Consider the following 22057-nt stretch of genomic DNA (forward strand, 5'->3'; position numbering starts at 1 on the left):
CATAATATGAAAAAATTGATTAAGCTCAGATTTAGCTAACAGGATATTGCTAACTATACTGTATGATCAAATGACTTCTAATAATCCATATCAATAAAAAATAATACAATATCACAAGTGTCTTTGTTATACTGTAAGAATGTCAGCTACTATATCTGGCATGTAAACTCTTAAGTTAATATTATTTTGTATAGTAAACTAAAAACTAATTTTAATTTACACTTGATTACTAACATCGTCAATACCTGTAGGGTATAGGGTAGTTAGGTAGGTAGGTTTTTTTTTTTACTAAAAAAGAAAAAGAAAAAAACTGTAATCATTCGCTTTTATCCAGTATTTTTAAGTATGTTAAATGGTCTTGATTTCGGTTTAAATTTAAAATCAAAATGTTTCTAGTGTTGATCATTTTTTGGCCAAATTCTCCATTCTAAAATAAACTGTCAAGTTGATATTATTATGTATATAAAACTAAGTTTAATTTACACTTTATTACTACACTATCAATACATACTCCTCTCTTTTATACATTTTGAAACTGCTTTTAATCTTTGTCTTGTCCTGTTTTATTTTTAGAGAGTCACATTTTTTTATCTTTTTTTCCTTATATCTTCTCTTGTGCCTTCTTTATACATTGTTATACAGGTATTGTTCTTTCAATTTCAGGTTTTAGGTTAAGGGACAACCGCTTGATAGGTGAACCTAATCCTATAGACAGTGGATTTACAGTACAGTAACATAGGTAATTAATACACTTAATTAAGTTAAGTTAAATGCAGTGACAATGATATCACTGTACTCTATAACTTTCAAATTTATTGAATCTCAATGAACAAACTATAACCACATGATGTACATTCATCCAACAACAAAAACAACACCACTGCCCTTACTTGTTTGTCCTGGTTTATAGATGGATTTATCAGTTTGAATGTAGATGGAAAAGCCTTTTGAAACAAACTTCAATATTTTCTCTTCTGTAAACTTAACACCATTTAGTCCTAAAACCTCCAGAGTGTAAATTCCATCGGCAGTGACACTATCTGGTACCTAAAAAAAACTATTTGTTTATTTATTTTTTTCCACAAAAGCCACAGTACAATTTATATATAACATATAATATCATAAGATTAACAATGTGTAAAAGAAGATCAAAATAAATACAAATTATTAATTGTATTAACATGAAAAGTAAGTATTAAATAATTTCAAATTCACAGTAAAGAGCACTAGATCAGGTTAATACGCCAGTTTTTCCCTAGTCAAAAATATAGGGTAGGTATTTTTTTTTGATTATTAAAAAAGAAAATGAAAAAAATTGAACCAATATAAATCATTTGTTTTTATATATCTATATGTTAAACAGTCTTGATTTTGGAAAACATTTTTGCTTTCTTTTTTATTCTTACATTTTTTTTCTTTAAAATAAATAAAAATGTCTAGGGTCGGGCATATTTTTAGAAATATCATAGCTATGCCATTCAAGCGCAAAATATTACAGATCTGTATTGATGATGTAATTCATTAAAGTATAAGGGGCACTGAAGCATGAGCAATGTATTAAATAAAGAAGTCTGTGTATGGTATCAAATCGTTAGAATTAATTTGTGTACTAACTAGGTCAAAGTATGGAACAAGTTGAAAAAAAGTTTGATGAACCAAATAGATACATAAAAAAGAAAGTTTTATTTTTTTTTAAGTTAACTTTAAGTGAACATAATTATAAACCTACAAAAAATCGAATAAAAGTAAAAGTCAATACTACTGAGTTTTTAGTTAACATTTAACTGTTTATTATCTTTTTAATAAGTAGAATCGAAATTAATTTTTTTCTGGGCAAAGTGAACAACTTAACAAAACTACACAATAAGTTTAGTGTAGGGTATTGGTATTGTTCTGGCTTTCTTTTATATGAATAAAAAAAATTAAGAAATAACATAAATGCAGATTTTTAATCAAGCATGAGGAAGAGCTATTTATAGGCTTGCCCATCAAGAAAAAAAAATTATTTCTTAAAATATATCTGTATAGCTAAAAAATGTTCATCTGGTTTTGAATATCCATGAGTTAGTACTGTCAAGCAGGTTAGTTGGCTAATTTTTGGTTTTTAAAAAATAACTACTAACTCATCTGGATAACATTAATCGGAAGAAAATTACAGCACTCATTTTAAATTAATGTAAACAGTAAAATATATTTTATTGATCCACTTGATGCGATGTTGACCCATCACATTAAAGAAATAATATAACTATGCAAAAATCAATAAAATGAATGCACTCATCTAAATAATACGGTAGACTGGTAGCCCTGGCTTTAAAATAATTTAACAACCTGTATTGTACAAACCAAGGCACCTTGGAAAGTGTATTGTACTAGTGATACTGAATAGTTGGGAGTACCGACACACTTAAAAAAAATTCACTGAACTATAACTAAATAAATGTTGACAGTTAAAAAACAGGGTCTACTAGCACTGAATGTGTGAAACTAACTTATAATAGGAATAGCATAACTGTTGTGCCTTGATTATTCATGTATCTGAGTCAACCCTTTCAAAACCACATCTTCTTGGGAAGGGTCCAAATGTAATTGTTTGCAGAAAACTTTGGAATGGTAGTGCAACTTTTAAAAACAAATCTGGTATTGGGAGGGTAGTCATGTTTGATTTTCTTTTCAGGTGTATTGACAGTATTTAAATAGGACCAATAGTACTGTTTATCTAGGACCAATATACAGTAGGTGTCTATGAGAATGCCGACTTATCTATTTTGGACTACTTTATAGATAATATCTCCCACTGAATCAGACTAACTCTTTCTGCTGCAGAAATAATCAGTTAATGATTCTGTAGTTGCCTAATTTTTTGGGCAGCAGAAACAGGAGAAATTAAAAATAACCGCTTGGCATTCGCAAAATAAAAGTTACAAACATCCACGTGTTGGAACAGAAATTCAACCAGCTATTGCAGTGAAACTATTAGCTGCAAAGGATGTTGACCCAACTACTGTAGCATCTTGAACATTTAAATTGTTTTACAGAAATCTTTAAATCAAATTGGTAACATTTAAAATATATTCTTTCTTGAATCATGGCTTAATTCCCTCTTGTTATTTGGAATCAGTTTAATATTATGTTATTTAAACTCTTTAAATTGTTATAAACTTACAAAATTATTAAAAATAAGTTCAACACTCAGAATGAAATCTAAATTCTGAATATGAATAAATTAATAAATTGATTTTGTTGCAGATAGGCCTTACCTGTAATTCAATAGTATCAACAGTACTACCAATATAGTTTCGTATAATTGATGCAACATTGATAGGCGAGGCAGAGTTTTTAATCGAGGCAGAGATGGTAAAAGACTCTTCCGCTTCAATGTTCATACTAAGAATGAGCGGCAATCCAGGACGTATGGTATCAGGTGAAATGATAACATACCGTCTGTAAAAAATAACCAAGATTAATAAATAATAATGTATTAAAGATGTACTGTATTGTCCCCCAAAAATATGAACAATTAAAAAAAATTGTTCTCACTTTTTAAAACACATTTAAATAAATTCACATTCAATTATTGGGGACAATATATCTAAAAGATACAGTAGAATTTCTGGGGACACTTTCCTATTAGGTTTTTGTGATGTGAACAAAACTTACCCATAAGCCATGTGAATGAATCCAAACATAATGAAAAATATGGTTACATAATTTAAGGCCATTGTCTTTAATTTAATCTGGAAAAAAATGATTTCAATACTATAATTACAAATAATAAATTAACAAGTCTTATTGTAATCCGATATTCCAAGTGATTTTTTGTCTGACCAGCTTTTTTTTTGTTGTGATTTTTTAACTGCCTCAGGCTAAACCGGTTTTGTGGTTCATAATCATTTTCCTGCTGCACAGATAAGATCTTATATTTAAAACAGATTGGATATTCCAGTTATTGAATACATTTATACCATTTACTGTCAAGCTTTATGGTAGTAAAAAAAAAAATAAATAAAAGTTTGAATAGATGTACTTCTAAACAATTAATTAAACACGGTAGGGTATGTGGGACAGCAAGGTAACATCCTTACCCCATTATATGATAAATGAAGCATCTTATTAATATATCAAAACAATTAAAGTAAAAAGGGGTTGTACTTTTTGTACGAATATTGTGTTGAATTGCCTTTTATTTTAGGTTCTAGTTTAACATCATAACATACTGTCTGATGAGAGTTTTAACTTGTTTTGTTGCAATCCTGAATTCCTATTACAATACTGTAGCGTAATGCTATGTAGCATTTCCCTGCTAACATGTAATTTGCTCACTAGTTTGCATAGTATTAGTGTAGCATTCACCCACTACAATTCGAATGCTAGTGTAGCATTCACCCACTACCATTCGAATGCTAGTGTAGCATTCACCCACTAGCATTCGAATGCTAGTGTAGCATTCACCCACTAGCATTTGAATGCTAGTGTAGCATTCACCCACTAGCAATCGAATGCTAGTGTAGCAATGCATTCACCCACTAGCATTCGAATGCTAGTGTAGCATTCACCCACTAGCATTCGAATGCTAGTGTAGCATTCACCCACTAGCATTCGAATGCTTAAAGCTCATTTAAATAATTCGGCTCCCTGGAAGGCTTAGCGAAGGCTTAGCGAATGCTAAGAAGCATTCGAAGGCTAAATTCAGTTATTGAATGCTTATATACCACTAGTATTCAAATGCTAAGTATTAGCCCTTCGAATGCCAATAATAGCATTCCAAGAGTAGCATTCGAATGCTTTGTGAATGGTAAGCGAAGGCATTCAGCCTCCAATCAGAAAGGAAGCTCTCAAAAATTCTATCAAAAACAGGCATGATGGATATAGGCCTATGTTCATTAGGTGTAGAAGCCTTTGGCTTTTTGGGTACAAGAGTAATGATGGCATTCTTCCAGATAGATGGGAAATTATTATCCTTGAGGCAACAATTCAATTGGCTAATCTAAAGTGTAAATAGTACTATAGTATAGCTACAACAATTATTCATGATCTATACACTCACCGTTGTCTACTTCTTGTGGGAATAATAATATATAGTAACAGACAAGGTACTTCATTTGTTAATGGTTAAATTTGCCTTGAGTATATAGTTTTTAAAACGAGCGCTAGGTAACATATCGCAACTATACATAGCCAACCAATCCCGGATCTGGGATCGCATTTTTTAAATGATTATGCCCCGTAATTGGATGTGATGTGGATGATATAACCACTAGCCAATCACCAGGCACTACAATTTAAATATATTCACATCGATTTATGAAGAAACCAATGCTTAGCCACCATATATTAAAAATATGTTTGTTGTACTTGAGACCACAAGACACGGTAATAATATACATGGTCAAATGCATAATTAAATATTCTATAGATTAACAGAATTTTTTATGACAGGAGGTGGCAGGCCAATATGATAATTCAAATATAAAAATTGCAAAAATAAACAAGACTCTAACCCACATGGTACGGGGATCTGACACACTCTACATATTCGGCAAAAGTTATTGTTTACATTTATTCAGCAATATAAATATATTTACATTAAAGGGATTTTACAGAGACAAATAATTGTCTGTAGTCGTAAGACAAATATTATAACAAAGAAAAAAATATAGGCAAAAGTATAAATACATATAAAACGAACGGCGCTAGGGCCTCTATCTAGCCTAGGCCTAGAGTAATACAAATGTGTCTCACACTCACCACGCATATATTTAATTATTATAATATGCATATTTATGAGTGAAGCACTATAGTAGTTGTAATCACAAATAGAAAATATCATTGTACAATTTACCTTCTTCCTAAAGTAACCGGTCAGAAAGAAACCAAGCAACTACAGTTCAGTTTAGTTATAACTTAACAACACATCTCTGCTGCAAACCAACGTTGTTTTTATAAATATACATTTGTTATGCATGACTACACACAAGTGGGAGGAGTGGGAAAAACAGGTGGCAGCATGCGATTTATTATCAAAGCGTAGATGTTGTTGTGCAGTCACTGATCTTTGCTAGTTTTTACAATCAACAAACTAAAAATAAACTGTATTAATGTAAAATACAGCCTCAGTTTTGATGCAAAACATTGAACAATGCAACAATTCTGTACACAAATTATCAGAAAAAGAAATGTGTATACTGCCCTCTATTTCTGTTGCACTTGGCACGCATTCATGCGTGCAATAACAACAACAAAAGAAACGTACGTCTCATCAATTTTATTAATACCGTTTTATTTCATTACCACCAAGTTTCTAAATGCGCCTAGATAGAATTGTACTATATTATTACGGCAAGCTATATGTGAGATACTGTTAGTACCGGTCCTATACTACTACTACAGCTAGGCTAGGCCTAGCCTACTTTAATAGGCCGGTCCCAGCTAGGCTAGCTAGTTAGGCCTACCTACTACTAGGCTGGCAAACCAAAGCAAAGGCCACCAACACGAGGCCTAGATTTGAATTAATGATAGACCTAGCCTAGCTAGGCGATAGCTAAGCCTGACTATTCCATCATGTCACTATATACATCACTACTTATAAATGTGGATCACATTTGATATCTATTTTTGAATCACCTCTATTTTTTAGTTCCTCTCTAAAACTAGTAGTGTAGTAGGCTAATAATAATAATGTTCCGCTCCTGACCAGGGCTAGCTAGAGGGTAGGCCTATCTATTCAATAATGCTGGCTTCCTAAGTAAGTTTCGGTATTTCACCCGCCAATAACTAATAATAATAGCTATTTACTACAGTATTACAAATATTAATAATCTTTTTCAGAGAGCAGAACAATGACTTCTGAAACTAGTGTCGCAGTATCTGATTTGGTTGTCACCCTATCTGCTGTAGGTCCAGTATTAGCACTAGCTCAAAGTAATAAATATGCCTCAGCTGGATTCCTGCTGGTTGCTGCAGCCTCATCGTTGGGCATCTTCAGATTTGGACTAAGCCACCCTGGTAGGAGCCTTATCTACTTTCATGATCTCTTCACATGGGTGTCAAAAGGATTAGGAATGAGCCTTCTGGCAACTGGTTTTTTTTATTCAAATAATCTTCCAACCATCGGAACAATTCATCTGGTATCGGCAATAATCATCACTATCGTGCGGATTGCAAATCTTACAAACGAACAAGTTGCAGAAACGGCAACAGAAGTCGTTATGACCTCGGCGGTTGTGTCCTTTTTACTCGGTAGTCTCTATTTAAAGAATCCATTTGCAATTTTAGGAACGTTGCTTTATGCGATTTCAGGTCTGGTTGGAACAGACGGTGATATTTTACAAGTGAAACGTGTGAATTGGTTTCATTATATCTTTGCTTTTGGAACAATGACATTGATGAAAGCTTATGAATATGAAAACTCTTGATTACAAGGCACATATTGATAACTCAGACTTATGGAGAAATGCCATATTGATACTGTAGGCTTACATGATGCAATTGAATGTTTTAAGGTTAAACAAGCTCCCTAACCAATGTCTTCCTGGATTCCCTCAACAAACAGGCTGCTTGAATATTGTAGAAATAGCAGTAGGCCTAATAATGGTTGATAATGGGTAAATTTGAGAAGAAACCAAACAAGTGATATTAATCTGTTCTCTTCAGGTTATAAATATGCCCTACCTAGTTACTATACAAATTAGCATACGATGACATCATTTACTTTGCAGCTGTACATAATATTCATAAATTCATTGCCATACATTACCTATTTCTTCATAATAGACATATTGATGTATAAATTATATTGTGTAATTTCTGTTAATGTATTTTAAATATAGCGCAAACAATCTTGCACTTTTGAACGTGCTTCTCCCCCAAGGGCCAAGACGATGCTGCTTTTAAGTTTTTCATTATGTGTCCTTTCCTATACATATTATTGTTATTATAATAAATGGATGTTTCTTTTTGTAATACTGTACCATCATTTAATTAGGTTTCAGTGTTATGACCTTGTATACAAATTATTTTGAAAAAAAAGTTGACCTTTTGAAAATAAATCTATGAATCATTGCCATACCTTTCTTCTACTTTGCATGACTATTGAACTCTATTGAGGGCATTATTTGTAATTAAATATAAATATATGTACAGTATTTACATTCGTTTACATAGAGCACAGAGAAGCTGTTTCAAATATTTTGCAAGGGAGAAAAAACGACAATTTGACTAGTGTATTTGAAAAATATCAATAGCAAGCATCTGCTCCTCTGGTGACATTGAAATTAGACTTAAGCCTAATCTACACTAGTCTGGAAATAGCCAGTGCACACCCTTGACAAAAGCTCATCAGACTTTGGCTTAGCCTAGTCTACTTACACAAGAATACTTTACCAAATTTGAGTTTGCAAATTAACTACAGTTTTGCTGATGTAGACTTCTGAAAACTATTTTTCTTCTGTTTTATTTGTAAAAGTTTGTCAATTTACGATGTCGATTTACACTAGCAAAGTACCTGTATAAGGAATAGCAAAACGTTTGCAGTGACAACAAAAGTTTGGTAAAGTTTACTACAGTAAACTAGGCTTTCAACCTACCTGTAAAATAATTGTGAGTAGTCTCGGTGAACACACCCTGATCTGATTAGCATACTGACAAGTGACAGCAACAGAAACAAGTCATTTCCCACAACTTAGTATTGAGTGGGCACATGTGTGGGTTTATCCAAAAAGCCACTTCATTTTAAGTTGGAAATAGTTTTTTAATATTAATTATTTTTATTTAAAATACTTCTCACAATTGCCAGGTCATTGTCAAGCCGATTCTCCAAAAATAATTTTTAATTTCCTAAAGTTCTTTTTCTGCTTTGAAAAACTGAGTGAGTAATTTAACCCCAATTTATTGGCAGCGCGGCAGAGACAGGACAAATTTTCAATAACCGGTTAAATGGCAGTCTGAAAATAATGATTAGATTCGGTGTTGCACCACTAACCGGTTATTGCTGTGCACTAAATAAATGTTATTTGATTGACAGCTTTAGTATCTTGGACATTTGACTGTTGGATCGCATTGCATTTTGGGTAATTCAAACATTTTTCGTAACATTTTTGAAATAAACAGTTTATTCTGCACTATATATAGCAAAATTAATTAAATAGAAAACATATTTTAGTGGCAAAACTGGCGTCGGGAAAACAATGAAAATGTACATTCAAAGCAACCGTGTCAATATTCTACTGAAGTTACTGCAGTAACCAGCATTTTGTTCACCGTATTTTATCTTTTAATGCGATTGTTTAGCAAGATTTCAATTAGAGATTATTTCAGTGACCGAGATATACCTCTAGGCCTATATTGCAACAAGTCATTGCAGTAAAAATGTGGCTACTGCAGAAGAATTTTGATGTGATCCCTAAAATGACAAAATTAGATCATTCTTGACTTCCCAACTCGAATGGTTTTACGTTTCTTCCTGTGACTTCTGCTAAAATGCACTTTTCCTCAGCTCGATATAAACACAAAGTGCAAGGCCAAATTTCTTAAATTGTTAGTTTTGCGTCTGGATTAAACAAGTTCAGTGGCCCTTTACACACACTAGAATGCTTGACGTTCACGATTTGGCTGCAAATTTGATGAGAGAAAGGAAACTATTGCAATTTGTTAGCCTAAATTTGTTTACATAAAATTCAAGTGTATGATTTTACAATTCTTCTTGAATAAGTGAATTTTTTGCATTTTTTCCTTTGATATGCTCAATTTTCCTTGAAAAAATGTCCATACATTGCAAGAGGGAATAGTTAACATTTATTTTTATACAATGGGCCGGATACTTAAAGATGTATTGTCCCCCAAAAACATGAAAAATGAACATTATTTAAATCAGACTTTGAATATGTTATTTTGTAGTTTTAATTAATAAAATTAATTACTTCCATAAAAAAAAACGAAAAAAAAAATGTTTTCACTTGTAAAATGACAAAATAAATAGTTAAATTCAAACAAAAATCCATTGGCTGGCAGCCAATTTGACCATTTTTTTCAGGCAAATACATTTTTTTTCGATCCAATTTTTGGTAAAAGTGGATAACTATTATGTTACATTCAAATGGAATATTCAACAAAAAATGTTTAAAGAATTATTTTTTCAGAGGACAATACATCTTTAAGCACTTCTCGACATCAAGGCCATTTATTCAAGAGGGTTTAAATACTATAAAAACAGAACTATTATCATTTTAAAAAAACTAGAAAATATGTGGTAATACAACTTGTGCATTTATTGCAATTGTTCAAAATATTACTACAACCTAACAACACATTTTTTTGTTTCACCTCATCAATGCCTACCTTTGTTTTCCTGCTGGTGTGAACATTTATATAGAAACGTAAAAGCAATTGGGACTGATGCTCTAAATAAAATGTGGTCTTGGTAATTCAGACAGAAAATGCTTTTTTAAACCCAACCAATTTTGAGCAAGATTACTTTGTTTCATGGTTTACAATGGCATCTAATACAGCAGAACCCCTATTTTGGAAAAACCAATATTTTGGAAAACCCCATATTTTAGAAAAAAAACACTATTTTAGGAAAACCCCTATTTTGGGAATACCCCACATTTAAGAAAAATTTACATTTGTAAATTTGTATCTATCAGTGGTTTGTAGAATCAAATCAATTTTAGTTTTATATCATTATTTGTTTGTTAAAAAGAAATTCTATTTGAGGGGAAATATAAGGGGAACATTTGTTAGGTCCTGAAGGTGTCCCCCTTAATACTTAATAGGAGTTCTACTGTAAAAACTGTCTGGATGTAAGCTAAACATTGGATTCTGTGTAATTAGACCAGTAAAGTGCCCAAACAACATATAAGTTCAACATGCAAAACACAATGATTTTTGCATTAACAGGGCTTGGTTGCCACTAGGATGCAAGGCAAGGACATAAGCCACTTAATGTAATTAAGTAATTTGACCCACGCATTGGATGATTCATCACGTCATGATTGGTCAGATTACTTGCTCTGCGCTTACATCTCTGTGTTGAGTTCTAGTGGGAACCAAGCTTTAGGGATAGTAGACTAGCTGGATGTATAGGTCAGAATGTGTTACCTGACTGAAGTAGTATAACACTCTTAAATGTTCTGATTATGAGTTCTAGTGGGAAACAAGCTTTATGGATAGTAGACTAGCTGGATGTATAGGCCAGAATGTGTTACCTAACTGAAGTAGTATAACACTCTTAAATGTTCTGATTATCATTACCTATTGACAGAGGATCATTAACAGCATACACACCAATTCTAATCAGTTGGTCTATGTTTGACAGAAATAACCCAGAGAAACATAGGTCAAAACTCCTAGGTTTTTAAACATGGTTCGCCACCCAACTTAATCCAATAGTACAAAGGTTGATTACCAAAAAGTAAAACTTATAAATAAATACTGAACATATTAATAATATATTATTGGAATTAACTTAAAAATACATAAACTATTATATTTTACATATATAACTTAAGCAGAAATTAAAGTAAAAAGGAAGGATAAAAATAAATATTTAAAATAATTACTTAAAACTTATCAATTATTAATAGGTAAACACACTACTGTAGGTACTTACATAGTAAATAAAAACGGATACTTTCATGCATTTCGACACGCACTGAAGTGGTACAGCTAGGATAGGGTATGGGTTGGATAGGGTACGGGTAAAATATGGTATGGGTAGGATAGGGTATTGAATAGGTACAGGAAGGGGAAAGATGCTGGTACTTACCATGCTAAAAAAACAGGGAAGATGTATCAAATTACCGTAGAAATACAAAGAATAAAGAAAAGACATAGGCTTCTTGTAGAATAAAATGAAAATTTCACATTTGAAATATCTTTAATATTGTTATTTAATTAAAAGTTTGGGATGTGAGAGAAGGTGTCCAAATGTGACTTTACGTTGTAATTACATCAAGTTGAAGCAAAGTTCGAAGAGTTTAGGAGTTTGGTCCAACAAAAAATTATTACATGGTAGGCTTTACTGTAATAACTTTATATAATAAAAGATATAGTTAATAATAATTGATAGACTCAGTGGTATAACGGTGATGAGCGCTCACTGGCTAAAACTCAGGGGCCCCAGAGCATGAGCAGCCTCAGTGCAATTGCCTAGCATTGGAGGCATTACGCCACTGTATAGGCCAAAACCTTATGTATAGTACACTAGCTTGTATTAAAATAATAGTACGGTATACAGTTATACAACCCGAAGTGCATAAAGCTTCAAAATATTGAATCACTTCTAATAGTCACTAATAAAATGCATAGGGCTTCCATTAAAAGCACTCATCGAATCTACTAATAAGGACAACTCCTTAACTACAGAGCTAAACAATCTGGACGGACGGAAATAAAAATTAGAAGCCAAAATCAGAAATTGCCGAGGTATGAAATAGCAGCCTAGATTGAGAAGCTTTTGAGATCTTTGAAACAGATATAATGCCAAGTCCAAGGAACAACTGCAAGTTTCAAGCAGGGCATAAGTTTTCATCACAATTTGCTTAGACACTAAAGTAATTAAAAAAAACATTATTATTTCAACTTATTAATTCAGTGATACCGAATATTTTTACATTAAACTGAATATTATTTCAAGTATCAATTGTTCACTGCATATGACAAACTGGAAATTCTTTAATAAGGTGCATTGTGAGAAATGATGTGGTTTGGTAACTTATTCTAAATGATGTTTTTATAAAATAAGCCTGCCTACTCTACTCTAAATTTCTTTTTCAGAGATTGTTTAGCCTGTAGGTTCTGACATCACCGCACATGATAGTTTGAATCATCTAGACAAAATAGCGACTATAGCTAAAAAATACATTAAATCAAGTATTGCACCCATGCACGATTTTAAATATCTTTTTGTAAAAATCACAGACGGGACCACCAGACATTTATGAGGTAAAGTGTTACTTTATAATGCTAAAGAAATCATATAAAATTTATTAATCAACTTAAGGCAATGGGCCATCAATTACTATTTCCAAAACAAGACAATCACCCCAATACAACCGAAACCTACTTTTGAACCTCGGGCTAAGGTATGAAACAGCAATGTTATGCTACTACAGTAAACATGCTGCCAAACTAAGAGATTGGTGTTAAGGTCCATTTACACTAGGACAATAACGATAGACAATAAATAGATAAACGTACTTTTACATACTGTACATAATATAACATAAAACAAAAGAAATCTAAACAGTTTTCATTCTAAAACTATAGGAAAACCATTTATGCTGTCTTTGATAAAAATAATATTTTTAAAACTCCAATCAAATCACGTCAAGATCAATAAAAACGTAATGTATATCATTGCTCTACTAATCACAAAGTTATTTGGTTGGACAGAATGCAGAATAGGTGGTTATCCAATTGTTCTATGATGAACATTTTTAGAATTTTGTTTTATGTAGGGAAAATGCCTATTTATTTTTTTTTATCGATCATTATTGTCCTAGTGTAAATGAGCCTTTCGGATGGCCGAGTCAATTTTTTCTTGGTGGGGAGGGAGTGGTATTTAGTCATGAAAGTTTCATAATACTGTCATAGAATAATTGTTCCATGTAGCACTTTACAATTAAAATTACGCTATGTTTAAATTTTATTAGTATAAAAAATATAGGGAAGTATAATATGCTACTACTGTGGCCTTATTTTAGATTCCATCATTAAAATTACCAAATAGGTATAACATCTATTATATTCATTATAAATACTCTTCCTAAAATATTTACTCTATAATTGAATACACTACTATCTTATTTTGGGACTTGGAACATTATTACCCGGAAATTTATAGTCTTAGAGGATAACAGTTTATTACATTCATTTGAGTCTGGTAGAGGGAGGTAATTATACGGGCATTCCGATTTATCGCTGTTGAAGTCAAAACGGTAAATTAACGGTTTGATTTTGGCATTCCCGAAAGGTCCCTTTAACACCACAAAATGGACATCTATGGAGTTACTGCTTATCTTGCTTTTTAAAACAAGCTGGTAGCTTATTTTGCGTTCCCACATCATCGTGGGGTTGCGTTGGTCATCGTTGATGCGGGCCTTGATGACCCATTGCTGACCGAGGGCAGAGAATCTTCCGGTTTCGTAGTACAGCCTTGTAATAAAGTCATCGGTGCGATACGGTTTCATTTGAAGATCTGAAAAAGGTAATTCTAGATTGACGAGCATTCATAATCCCATGACGGGATAACATTTGAAATAACAATAGGATTGTGAATTGATGCATAATGCATTTTTTAGAAATTAAATTGTACAATGCATACAAATATGTTATTTCTGTATATATAACGTAATGTAATTATTGTTTTCAAATTAACATTAAAAAAAGATAGTGTAAAATTGATTTTATTACATTTTTATTCAAAAATCTATATGGTCTATGCCCCTCTCAACATTGATGTTTTATTTTTTTCATATTTTAAGCATTATCTTGCGTATTTGATTTACATTTAGTTGACAATTTTGAATTATACTGAAGGAATTTGCCACTTCCTGGTAAAAGAAAAAAAAAACACAATTTTTCTAGAACTTTTATGCTATTTTCCTTCCTTCAAACATATAGTTATTGCAGGAAATAGTTTTAACCTTCGTCTAACCCCTGGCGATTTAGGTAGACTGAAAATGGCCAACATATCCGGCCAACATTACAGTTAAATTGCTTTTGGCTCTTATCCATGTTTAATTATGAATGAGAAATTAGAATATTGTGTACAAAAACATTTTCTTTTAAAAATGGCGATGGTACAAAGTTGGCATGTAGGCTAATAAAAAAAATAGAAGATGATCTATATTTCTGCTCCTGAGAATTTCCAATACAATTGCTTGAATCTTGGATACTGCAAATTTATATAAACATTTTTGGAGATTTCCTAGTGAAGATTATTCCTTGAAATCGTTTAGTTTTTGTATTCTTATTACATTTCTGTCAGCAAAATACTAAATATTCGATTAAAATGTAGGACTGACATTGTACTGAATTTAACCAACTTTCAGGAGAGTGAGTTTATGCAAGACAATCAAACAACAAAATTCTGAGCTCCGGAGATCAAAGGGTTTATCTGTGTTATATTTGATGTAAAATTTACTAAATATTGAATGAATAATTGAATGAGAGAGGGAGTAAACAGATCCCTGCGGGAACCAAGGTTCCTATTTTGTTTGAAGTTTGATGAATGAAAGAATGAATTGGTAAATATATGTATAAAATAGCTGACTGCATTTGTAAAATCTCCAATGACTTAATCCATAGTAAATAAAATGATGTCAATAATTGTAATGAACTAATAAGAATATTATTTTTAATGTAAAATATTCATGTGTGTTGATTGTCTGATGGAAATTTAAAATTGATAATTAAAAGCAAAAAAAACACTTACAGAGCTAGACTTACTTACAGTAGGCTAGCAAACCTTACCATGATAAGTGATCTTCTCGAATGACAGCAGATCGAATATACTCCTAAGCATCCGCATCTCCTCATTTGCCTGACGATCAATGTCCTCCAGAGCTTTCAGCACCTCAACCCCAGTTTTCTTGAGGTGACTACACCCCTCTTCATGATCGGCTAGCTTGTGAAAGATGCCCTGCCAGGTGCAGCCGATCCGATGATATTGACATTTAGTCATTCTAAATCAGAGTGATGGAGTAAAGCTATAGAGTTAGAAAGTTGCAACGCAATGGTGTGGATCTTCAGCAGGCCCTGTTGGTTTGAAATGGTGGTTAGTAGTCCTAGCCTAACTAATCCCTCTAACAGGCTCTTAACTAGCATACTAACCTCCTCGGAAGACATCTTTGATGAATTCACACGCTGTGGTTGAAAAATACTTACCTATAAAGCTAAATTTTTCTGCACACTCGAAGAGTAAACCGTTCACTGCAAAAGCAAAACAACAGTAGGTAATCACGCGATGCATCCGAGTGCTTTCCAGGCCTGCCGGAGGGTTCTGAATGCTGCCTTTGATTTTATTAAAATTTTGATAGATTTCAAGCTTTGTAGGTTTAGAATTTGCTCTATTGTAATATTCCCATTCAGAATTTCTTTAATTGCATCAGAAAAAGTATTAAGAATTCTTTTAAAACACATGCAGAAATGTTAGGGTTGAGTGCAGTACTTGTTGAATGCAATGGGTCTTCACTGCAAGTATTTTGGATTCTTGCAAATGATTGGTTCCCACTAAGATGCAACACAAGGATGTAATCGCAATGTAAGTAAACTTGACCAATCACAAGCGGTGGATGATTAGAACTGTCGCTTGTCATTGGTTAACTTGCTTGTGTTGCATTTACGTCCGTCCTAAGTAAAAACTAAGTTTAATGAATTATTTAAATTCTGAATAGCAATAATTACCATATGTACTGATCAATTTGAGTTATGTAGAATAAGAGCTGTGCCAGCTATTTAGTGTGATGACTTTATTGGCATTTTTTTTGTGTACTAAATGTAAATCTTTTCTAGCGATTTGCAACAACTGGCGACCAAACTATGTCATGTTAGTTCATTTTGCGGATGCGGGATTATTGATGTGTCCTCACTCCTCATACCATCAACACAAGTTTATGATTTCTAGATGCAGATGACGACCGACAATTGACATGACCTAGGTTGGTCGTCAGCCCTTGGTTGTCGCAAATTGAAAGCTTCCTAGTGATACTGAGATTCTCCATATCTCCGAATCATTTGTTCTACTGTACTTACTAAAAATGTTGTAGTAAAAAGTTAACAGTGGCATATTAATGGCACTCACCAGCTAAACCCAGGGGTCCTTAGAGCTTAAGGGGCCCCAGTGCATGAGCAATGCAACTACCAAGCGTTGAAGCAATGCTAAACCATGCTTTTTTCCTCTGCGGTAAATCCAGTCAAAAGAAAGACTGGAAGTTGACTACTAAATCCCATTTATATTTTGTCTAATTGTTCTTTTTAATTGTTTGAGGATGTAGAGTAAAGATGTAGAGAATAACAAATTTCTAAAGCAATTTTTCTTTTATAATCAGATAATATAAATTCTGTTTTGTAATTTTGTCTATTGATATGAAAAATTGAACGGATGAATTTCTTTGTGAGAATCAGATATGCAATAACCAAATTTTAAAATAAATGTAATTTATTTTGTTTTAAATATAATCATGTTTATTTTGTTGTGATAATAAATTTTATTTTCAATTCTAAACCTACAACAGCAATAGAAATGTTGTATTTAGATTATTAAGTTTAAATCGAGCAATATTTACAGTAAGCACAGCATGTCCCTTCTAGGAAGTCCTGTAATGTTTTGCACGACATCTCCACTCCACATTGTTCCCGATTCCAGCATGCTCTCCTTCTTGCTGCGTCTTTTAAATCCAGAATCGAATGAATTTATACCGGCCCCAGGTTTACGCTTATCAATAAATCTCTTACAGGACACAAACTCCACTCACACATTGTAAATGATCGAATAAACGTTTCAATGATTAATTATAAAGTTTGTTCCAAAAAGATGCATAGTTGTTGAAGTCGAAAAGCGGCAGAGGATCTCATAATGTTCAAAATTGCGATCCACTTCCCAATATCCATGATCCGCCCCGGATTAGAAAGACCAACTTAATTTTCAAATCGATTCAAAATAGGTCAATTATGTTTTTTTTTATTTAACATGGTACATGTTCACTCGACCATTTACAGTCACACATCACTGAACACAACGCTAATCTCGCAAATTCTTACGCGACAACAAGGAATTTCAATTAAATTTAATCATTTATTTAAAAATTTTGAGAAATTTAACATCCCGCATTAACAAATCACATAGTGTCACATCACACCAATCGATAGTATACAATGTATTAAACAAAATAAAATTTTAAAAATTATATAAAATGGAGAAAATTACCTGTCCATGCACAAATGCTTCTCGTGTCGTTCAAGCATGTTTTTGGGAATGCTCCGCATACAGTATTGGCAATCTGTTGGCAGTTCACCGATGGCCTTCTCGACAGCTAGATTGCGGCTGCACAGGTTTTTGTTGATTTCGCATCTGCAGTTTGGACAAGAGGCCGTCTCATCTTTCAACCGTGCATCTGCCAGTAAATGTGTGAAACAGCCTGCACACATTAAATGCCCGTTGATGCACTGTCAAGGAAAAAGAAACGCATTTTGTAAAGCTATTATGTAAATGACCAAATGTGAAATTTACAGTACAATCTCAAAAACATAACTACAATTTCAATTCAAGTCTGTAGTACTGTAAGTCTTTTTTATGTTATAGTCTTCAATTTTTGTCTGCTCAAGTAGTATTTGAAACACCATTTGTGTCAAAATACTTGCCTTTTTACTAAACTTTGTCTAGAACCTAGACTAGGAAGGTAGTAAGAACAGTCAGTCATAGCACGGTAGCAAACAATTTTTTGGCAATAAAAAAAAAAAATAAAATTGCAGCACAAGCCTTAATTTTCATGAAGCGAGTTTAGTCCTAGGCCTACTATTTCACTTCCCTACTGGTCTCTACAGTAGATTGAAAAGAACACCTCAGCAAAAAATTGTTTTTCAAACCCTCAAACACTTGCAGCATATAAATATATATTTTAAATGCAACAATGCACTTAACAGTTAACTGTGGCATAAATTGTTCTCTACACTTGGTTGCTGACAAGTTTCACAGTGTGTTGAAATTGCCAATTGAACCATAATGCTATGCCAGCCTCATTAGCTATGCACACATTGGTTTTAAAACATAACAGCTGAAATATACTTCACTATAATAATTTAAGTCGGAATATTATATATATATAAGTATGATGGAAAGTAAACAACATTTTTAATTATTTAAAGTTGTTCTGTGATTAAATGTTTTTCTATTTCCAGATGCAGCTTCTTAGACCCAATTTAAATTACAATTGGTCCTAGATCGGCCCAAATTATTCATTTAGGCCAGATCCAGCATGATTACACTTGCTTTCCAAATGCCCTAAAGATTCATTTTCTCAAGCCATAGTTAGTTCACTACATAAGCGGGCTCAAGTGTAAAACCTGCTCCTTGACCTACTGGAGAGGTGGTCCAGATCTGCATCTGGCCCAGGGCTGGCCTACTTTTACACTTCCTGATTGGCAACCCAGGGCTGGTCCAAATCTTAAATGGGGTGTTCAAACTTAAACTTAATGACCTGAATATTTATTGGCATTACGTTCCTACTAGGACGTGATTGGTTAATTGAAATCTGAATGGACTTCATTGTCATCTTTAAATATATTCTTATCCTTGATGTTCACGGTCATATTGATAAATTGTTTTGCGTGTAACTTGTAAGCCTATTTCAAATACATCATGATTGCATGGACATATATCTAGCAATGAATGAATATTAATCGTTGTTAAAAATGTCAATGAATTTTGCTAGTTGCAAAACCAAGTCTTGCAGTAGCAACCCATTGTCACTTCCTTACAGAAATAACCACTGGGCTAAACTTTCAATTAGCCATCCTATGCTTTACTCCAAATTGTCTGGCACTTAGGTGATAAAACATTGATCAGTTTGGATAAATTATATTAGTGTGGTGTATGAATTGACAGTGTGTAATATCTGAATGCCTGGAAGTTATCACCTCAGTGACCCCAGTCTAAAAATGGAATCATCCCAATTAGCATATTTGGATCTGTTCCAATTTCAAAAGCATCAATAAGGTCAACTTTGGTTTGGTCAATAGAGAACAATTTCCAGTTGCTATTTTGCTATTAGAAAACCTCCCATTATTTTGAACTGGCACATCATTTTTGTGTGTGTGTGGGGGGGGGGGGGGGGGAGGTATTTGAAGAGGATTGATTTTAAAATATTGAAACATACATCCAGGAGATATTTTTATAACTGCCATATTTTCTTTCATAAAATTGTGTGTGGGATGTTTATTAGGAACACAAAACTGACTGGAATGCAAAGGGTGTGTCATGCAATTGTTCAGCATCATTCACAATTTTTATTTTCTCAGCATGCAGCTGGCTGTGATGTGGAAGCAGATTAAGAATGTATACCATATGACAATACAATGGTCACATAGTACATTATCATGAAAAAGAATTTTTGCTACTGTTGTAGGCCTATATTTTTCCAGACATGTTGTGTAGTGTTCTGAGAACTGACTAGGTTTTTATTTTGCAATTCATACATATTTGCATATCATATGCAATATGTATGTATTGCAAAATTAAAAATGTTTAAATTTTTGTTTGTAAAGTGTATAAAAAAACTGTACAACCAACTTCAATTGAGTAACATCCCACATCCAAAAAACAAGTGGATATATTTTCCCTTGTTTGTTTACCATTGAGGAATTATTAAGCATTAAAAGTAACCTCCGCACAAAACCACATCCCGTGTATATGTATGAGAAAACCTTCCATTCATTCAACTTCGACTTAAAATATGCCTACCTAATTATTAAACTAGTAAATTATTTTAGTAAAATAGAAAAATATCATTCTCGCATTATAAATATATATTATGTTATATTATTATATCCATTTAAATGTTACATGTAATGCAAAGTCTTATTTACAATCATGAAAATACCAAGTCAAATAAGAAAGAAACCTGACACGTTGACTGTATTATGAGGTATCATGATTTGCAGCCTAGCCTACACCCAACAACTCACTTGGTAAACGACGGCTGTGGGCAGGTCTAAGCAGACCGAACAGCAGAGAATTCCATTTAACCTCTGTTCAAGTTGCTCTTCATTTAATGGCGTAGGATCATCAACTTTACACCTTTTCTTTACTGGTTCTCCTAGATCAACATTTGTGTCATCTTCTACGCTGGAATTTGGAACTTCTTGGACGATTTCAACCGAAGAAACAGCTGGCTGTGACGCCATTATTAAAATTTTTAAGTGCAAGCCTACTTTTTTTTATCTGGTTTGTTGACGTTTTGCTGAACTCCCCTCTACAAAAATGACGTTATGTACAGCCAATCATAACACACATCTATTATATTCAAATGAATTGGTTAATTAACCAATCCACGGGACTGTGCCATTACTGTAATGAATATTCATCAGTTTAACCATTTTGAGAATAGGTAAATTGTAAAGTAAAATGGACATACTACGTCTGTTTATAAGTAATAATTAAATAAAAAATTGGCATAGTAAAAAAAAAAAGTAATATAAAATATTTTTCTTACAATAATATAAATATTCATTTTAAATATCACGTAATTAAAAAATGAAAAACCAAGCCTTTCCCTTTACCACACCCAGAAATGGATTCATCCACATTTGTTAAATCAAGCGAGATAATTGAGGCCACGTCACACGATTACCTCACGTGCATTTGTTTACGTGGTGAATTTCATTGTTCAGTTTACTAAACACCAATTATTAGTGCAATAAAAATATACTATATCTATCAAACTATTATTTTTCCAGGGTCGCGATATGCCAGTAAAAATATTCATCGATTAATTGCATAATGCATGCAATATGGCAATATTTAATATTAGGGAATTGTCCATTTTATGAGAGGGTGTATACATTTATTTTTTGTCAAAGAAAAACCCAAATCGATGATTCCTTATGATCTCTACCAATTTTTTCTCGTTTCAATATAACACCAGTGGTGTGCCCTACCTACAATATTAATCTAACGTCATGTTCACTGATTTACGAGAAGTGTATCTTAAGAAAAATTTATAATAGTATGAAAGACCCCACCCATCCGTTACATTATACTGTTTCATTAATAGATTTAGCATGAGGCTACAGCCATAAAAGGCCAATTTTATAGAACTATGAGGTTCTTGGTTGTTGTAAAAAGCATTCATATGCATAATGCAATGTTTGACAATAACTCTATACTGTAATTTTTGTTCTGAATTTTATTCATAAAAAGTATTTTAACATTAGCCTATTAACCATACTTTAATATTGGCATCATAATAGCGTTGATATATTTTTCTTGTAGCATTTTATTTATAATTAAATTGGACCAATAACATTTCTTGAAGAGACGAAATAGTTATTGGATAAA

The 22057-nt window shown here is 32.7% G+C and overlaps 3 protein-coding genes across 5 annotated transcripts; 1 reads left to right on the forward strand and 2 right to left on the reverse strand.

Annotated features, from left to right (window-relative positions):
- Positions 1 to 855: 855 nt before the first annotated feature.
- LOC140057652 (CD109 antigen-like) lies at positions 856 to 5924 on the reverse strand. Its single transcript, XM_072103370.1, has 4 exons — positions 5843 to 5924; positions 3661 to 3737; positions 3261 to 3444; positions 856 to 1047 (listed from the first exon to the last, which is right to left on the reverse strand). The coding sequence occupies exons 2-4, from the start codon at positions 3720 to 3722 to the stop codon at positions 856 to 858; spliced, it is 438 nt and encodes a 145-aa protein (XP_071959471.1). The 5' UTR covers positions 3723 to 3737; positions 5843 to 5924.
- A 271-nt stretch (positions 5925 to 6195) lies between these two features.
- On the forward strand, positions 6196 to 8056 carry LOC140056698 (uncharacterized). Of its 3 annotated transcripts, none has more exons than XM_072102160.1 (2): positions 6196 to 6249; positions 6829 to 8056. In XM_072102160.1, exon 2 carries the CDS (start codon positions 6840 to 6842, stop codon positions 7413 to 7415), a length of 576 nt encoding a protein of 191 aa, XP_071958261.1. In that variant the 5' UTR covers positions 6196 to 6249; positions 6829 to 6839; the 3' UTR covers positions 7416 to 8056. The 3 variants fall into 3 exon arrangements, with proteins under 3 accessions (XP_071958261.1, XP_071958262.1, XP_071958260.1); XM_072102161.1 differs by lacking the exon at positions 6196 to 6249 and adding an exon at positions 6268 to 6350; XM_072102159.1 differs by lacking the exon at positions 6196 to 6249 and adding an exon at positions 6274 to 6360.
- Positions 8057 to 10354: 2298 nt separating this feature from the next.
- Positions 10355 to 20941, reverse strand: LOC140056181 (zinc finger TRAF-type-containing protein 1-B-like). Its single transcript, XM_072101474.1, has 4 exons — positions 20686 to 20941; positions 17930 to 18168; positions 15475 to 15686; positions 10355 to 14197 (listed from the first exon to the last, which is right to left on the reverse strand). Exons 1-4 carry the CDS (start codon positions 20902 to 20904, stop codon positions 13803 to 13805), a joined length of 1065 nt encoding a protein of 354 aa, XP_071957575.1. The 5' UTR covers positions 20905 to 20941; the 3' UTR covers positions 10355 to 13802.
- Between the last annotated feature and the right edge of the window lie 1116 nt (positions 20942 to 22057).

Source organism: Antedon mediterranea, chromosome 8 (assembly GCF_964355755.1).
Source record: "Antedon mediterranea chromosome 8, ecAntMedi1.1, whole genome shotgun sequence".
Taxonomy (NCBI): Eukaryota; Metazoa; Echinodermata; class Crinoidea; order Comatulida; family Antedonidae; genus Antedon; species Antedon mediterranea.

Coding starts and splice junctions, on each gene's coding strand:
- LOC140057652 (XM_072103370.1), bottom strand. CDS start 3,722: ATGGCCTTAAATTATGTAACCATATTTTTCATTATGTTTGGATTCATT. Junction 3,445..3,660: donor TTCATTCACATGGCTTATGG/GTAAGTTTTGTT, acceptor TATTTTTTACAG/ACGGTATGTTATCATTTCAC. Junction 1,048..3,260: donor TTGATACTATTGAATTACAG/GTAAGGCCTATC, acceptor AGTTTTTTTTAG/GTACCAGATAGTGTCACTGC.
- LOC140056698 (XM_072102160.1), top strand. CDS start 6,840: ATGACTTCTGAAACTAGTGTCGCAGTATCTGATTTGGTTGTCACCCTA.
- LOC140056181 (XM_072101474.1), bottom strand. CDS start 20,904: ATGGCGTCACAGCCAGCTGTTTCTTCGGTTGAAATCGTCCAAGAAGTT. Junction 18,169..20,685: donor CCACAGCCGTCGTTTACCAA/GTGAGTTGTTGG, acceptor TTTCCTTGACAG/TGCATCAACGGGCATTTAAT. Junction 15,687..17,929: donor AAGCATTTGTGCATGGACAG/GTAATTTTCTCC, acceptor ACTCTGATTTAG/AATGACTAAATGTCAATATC.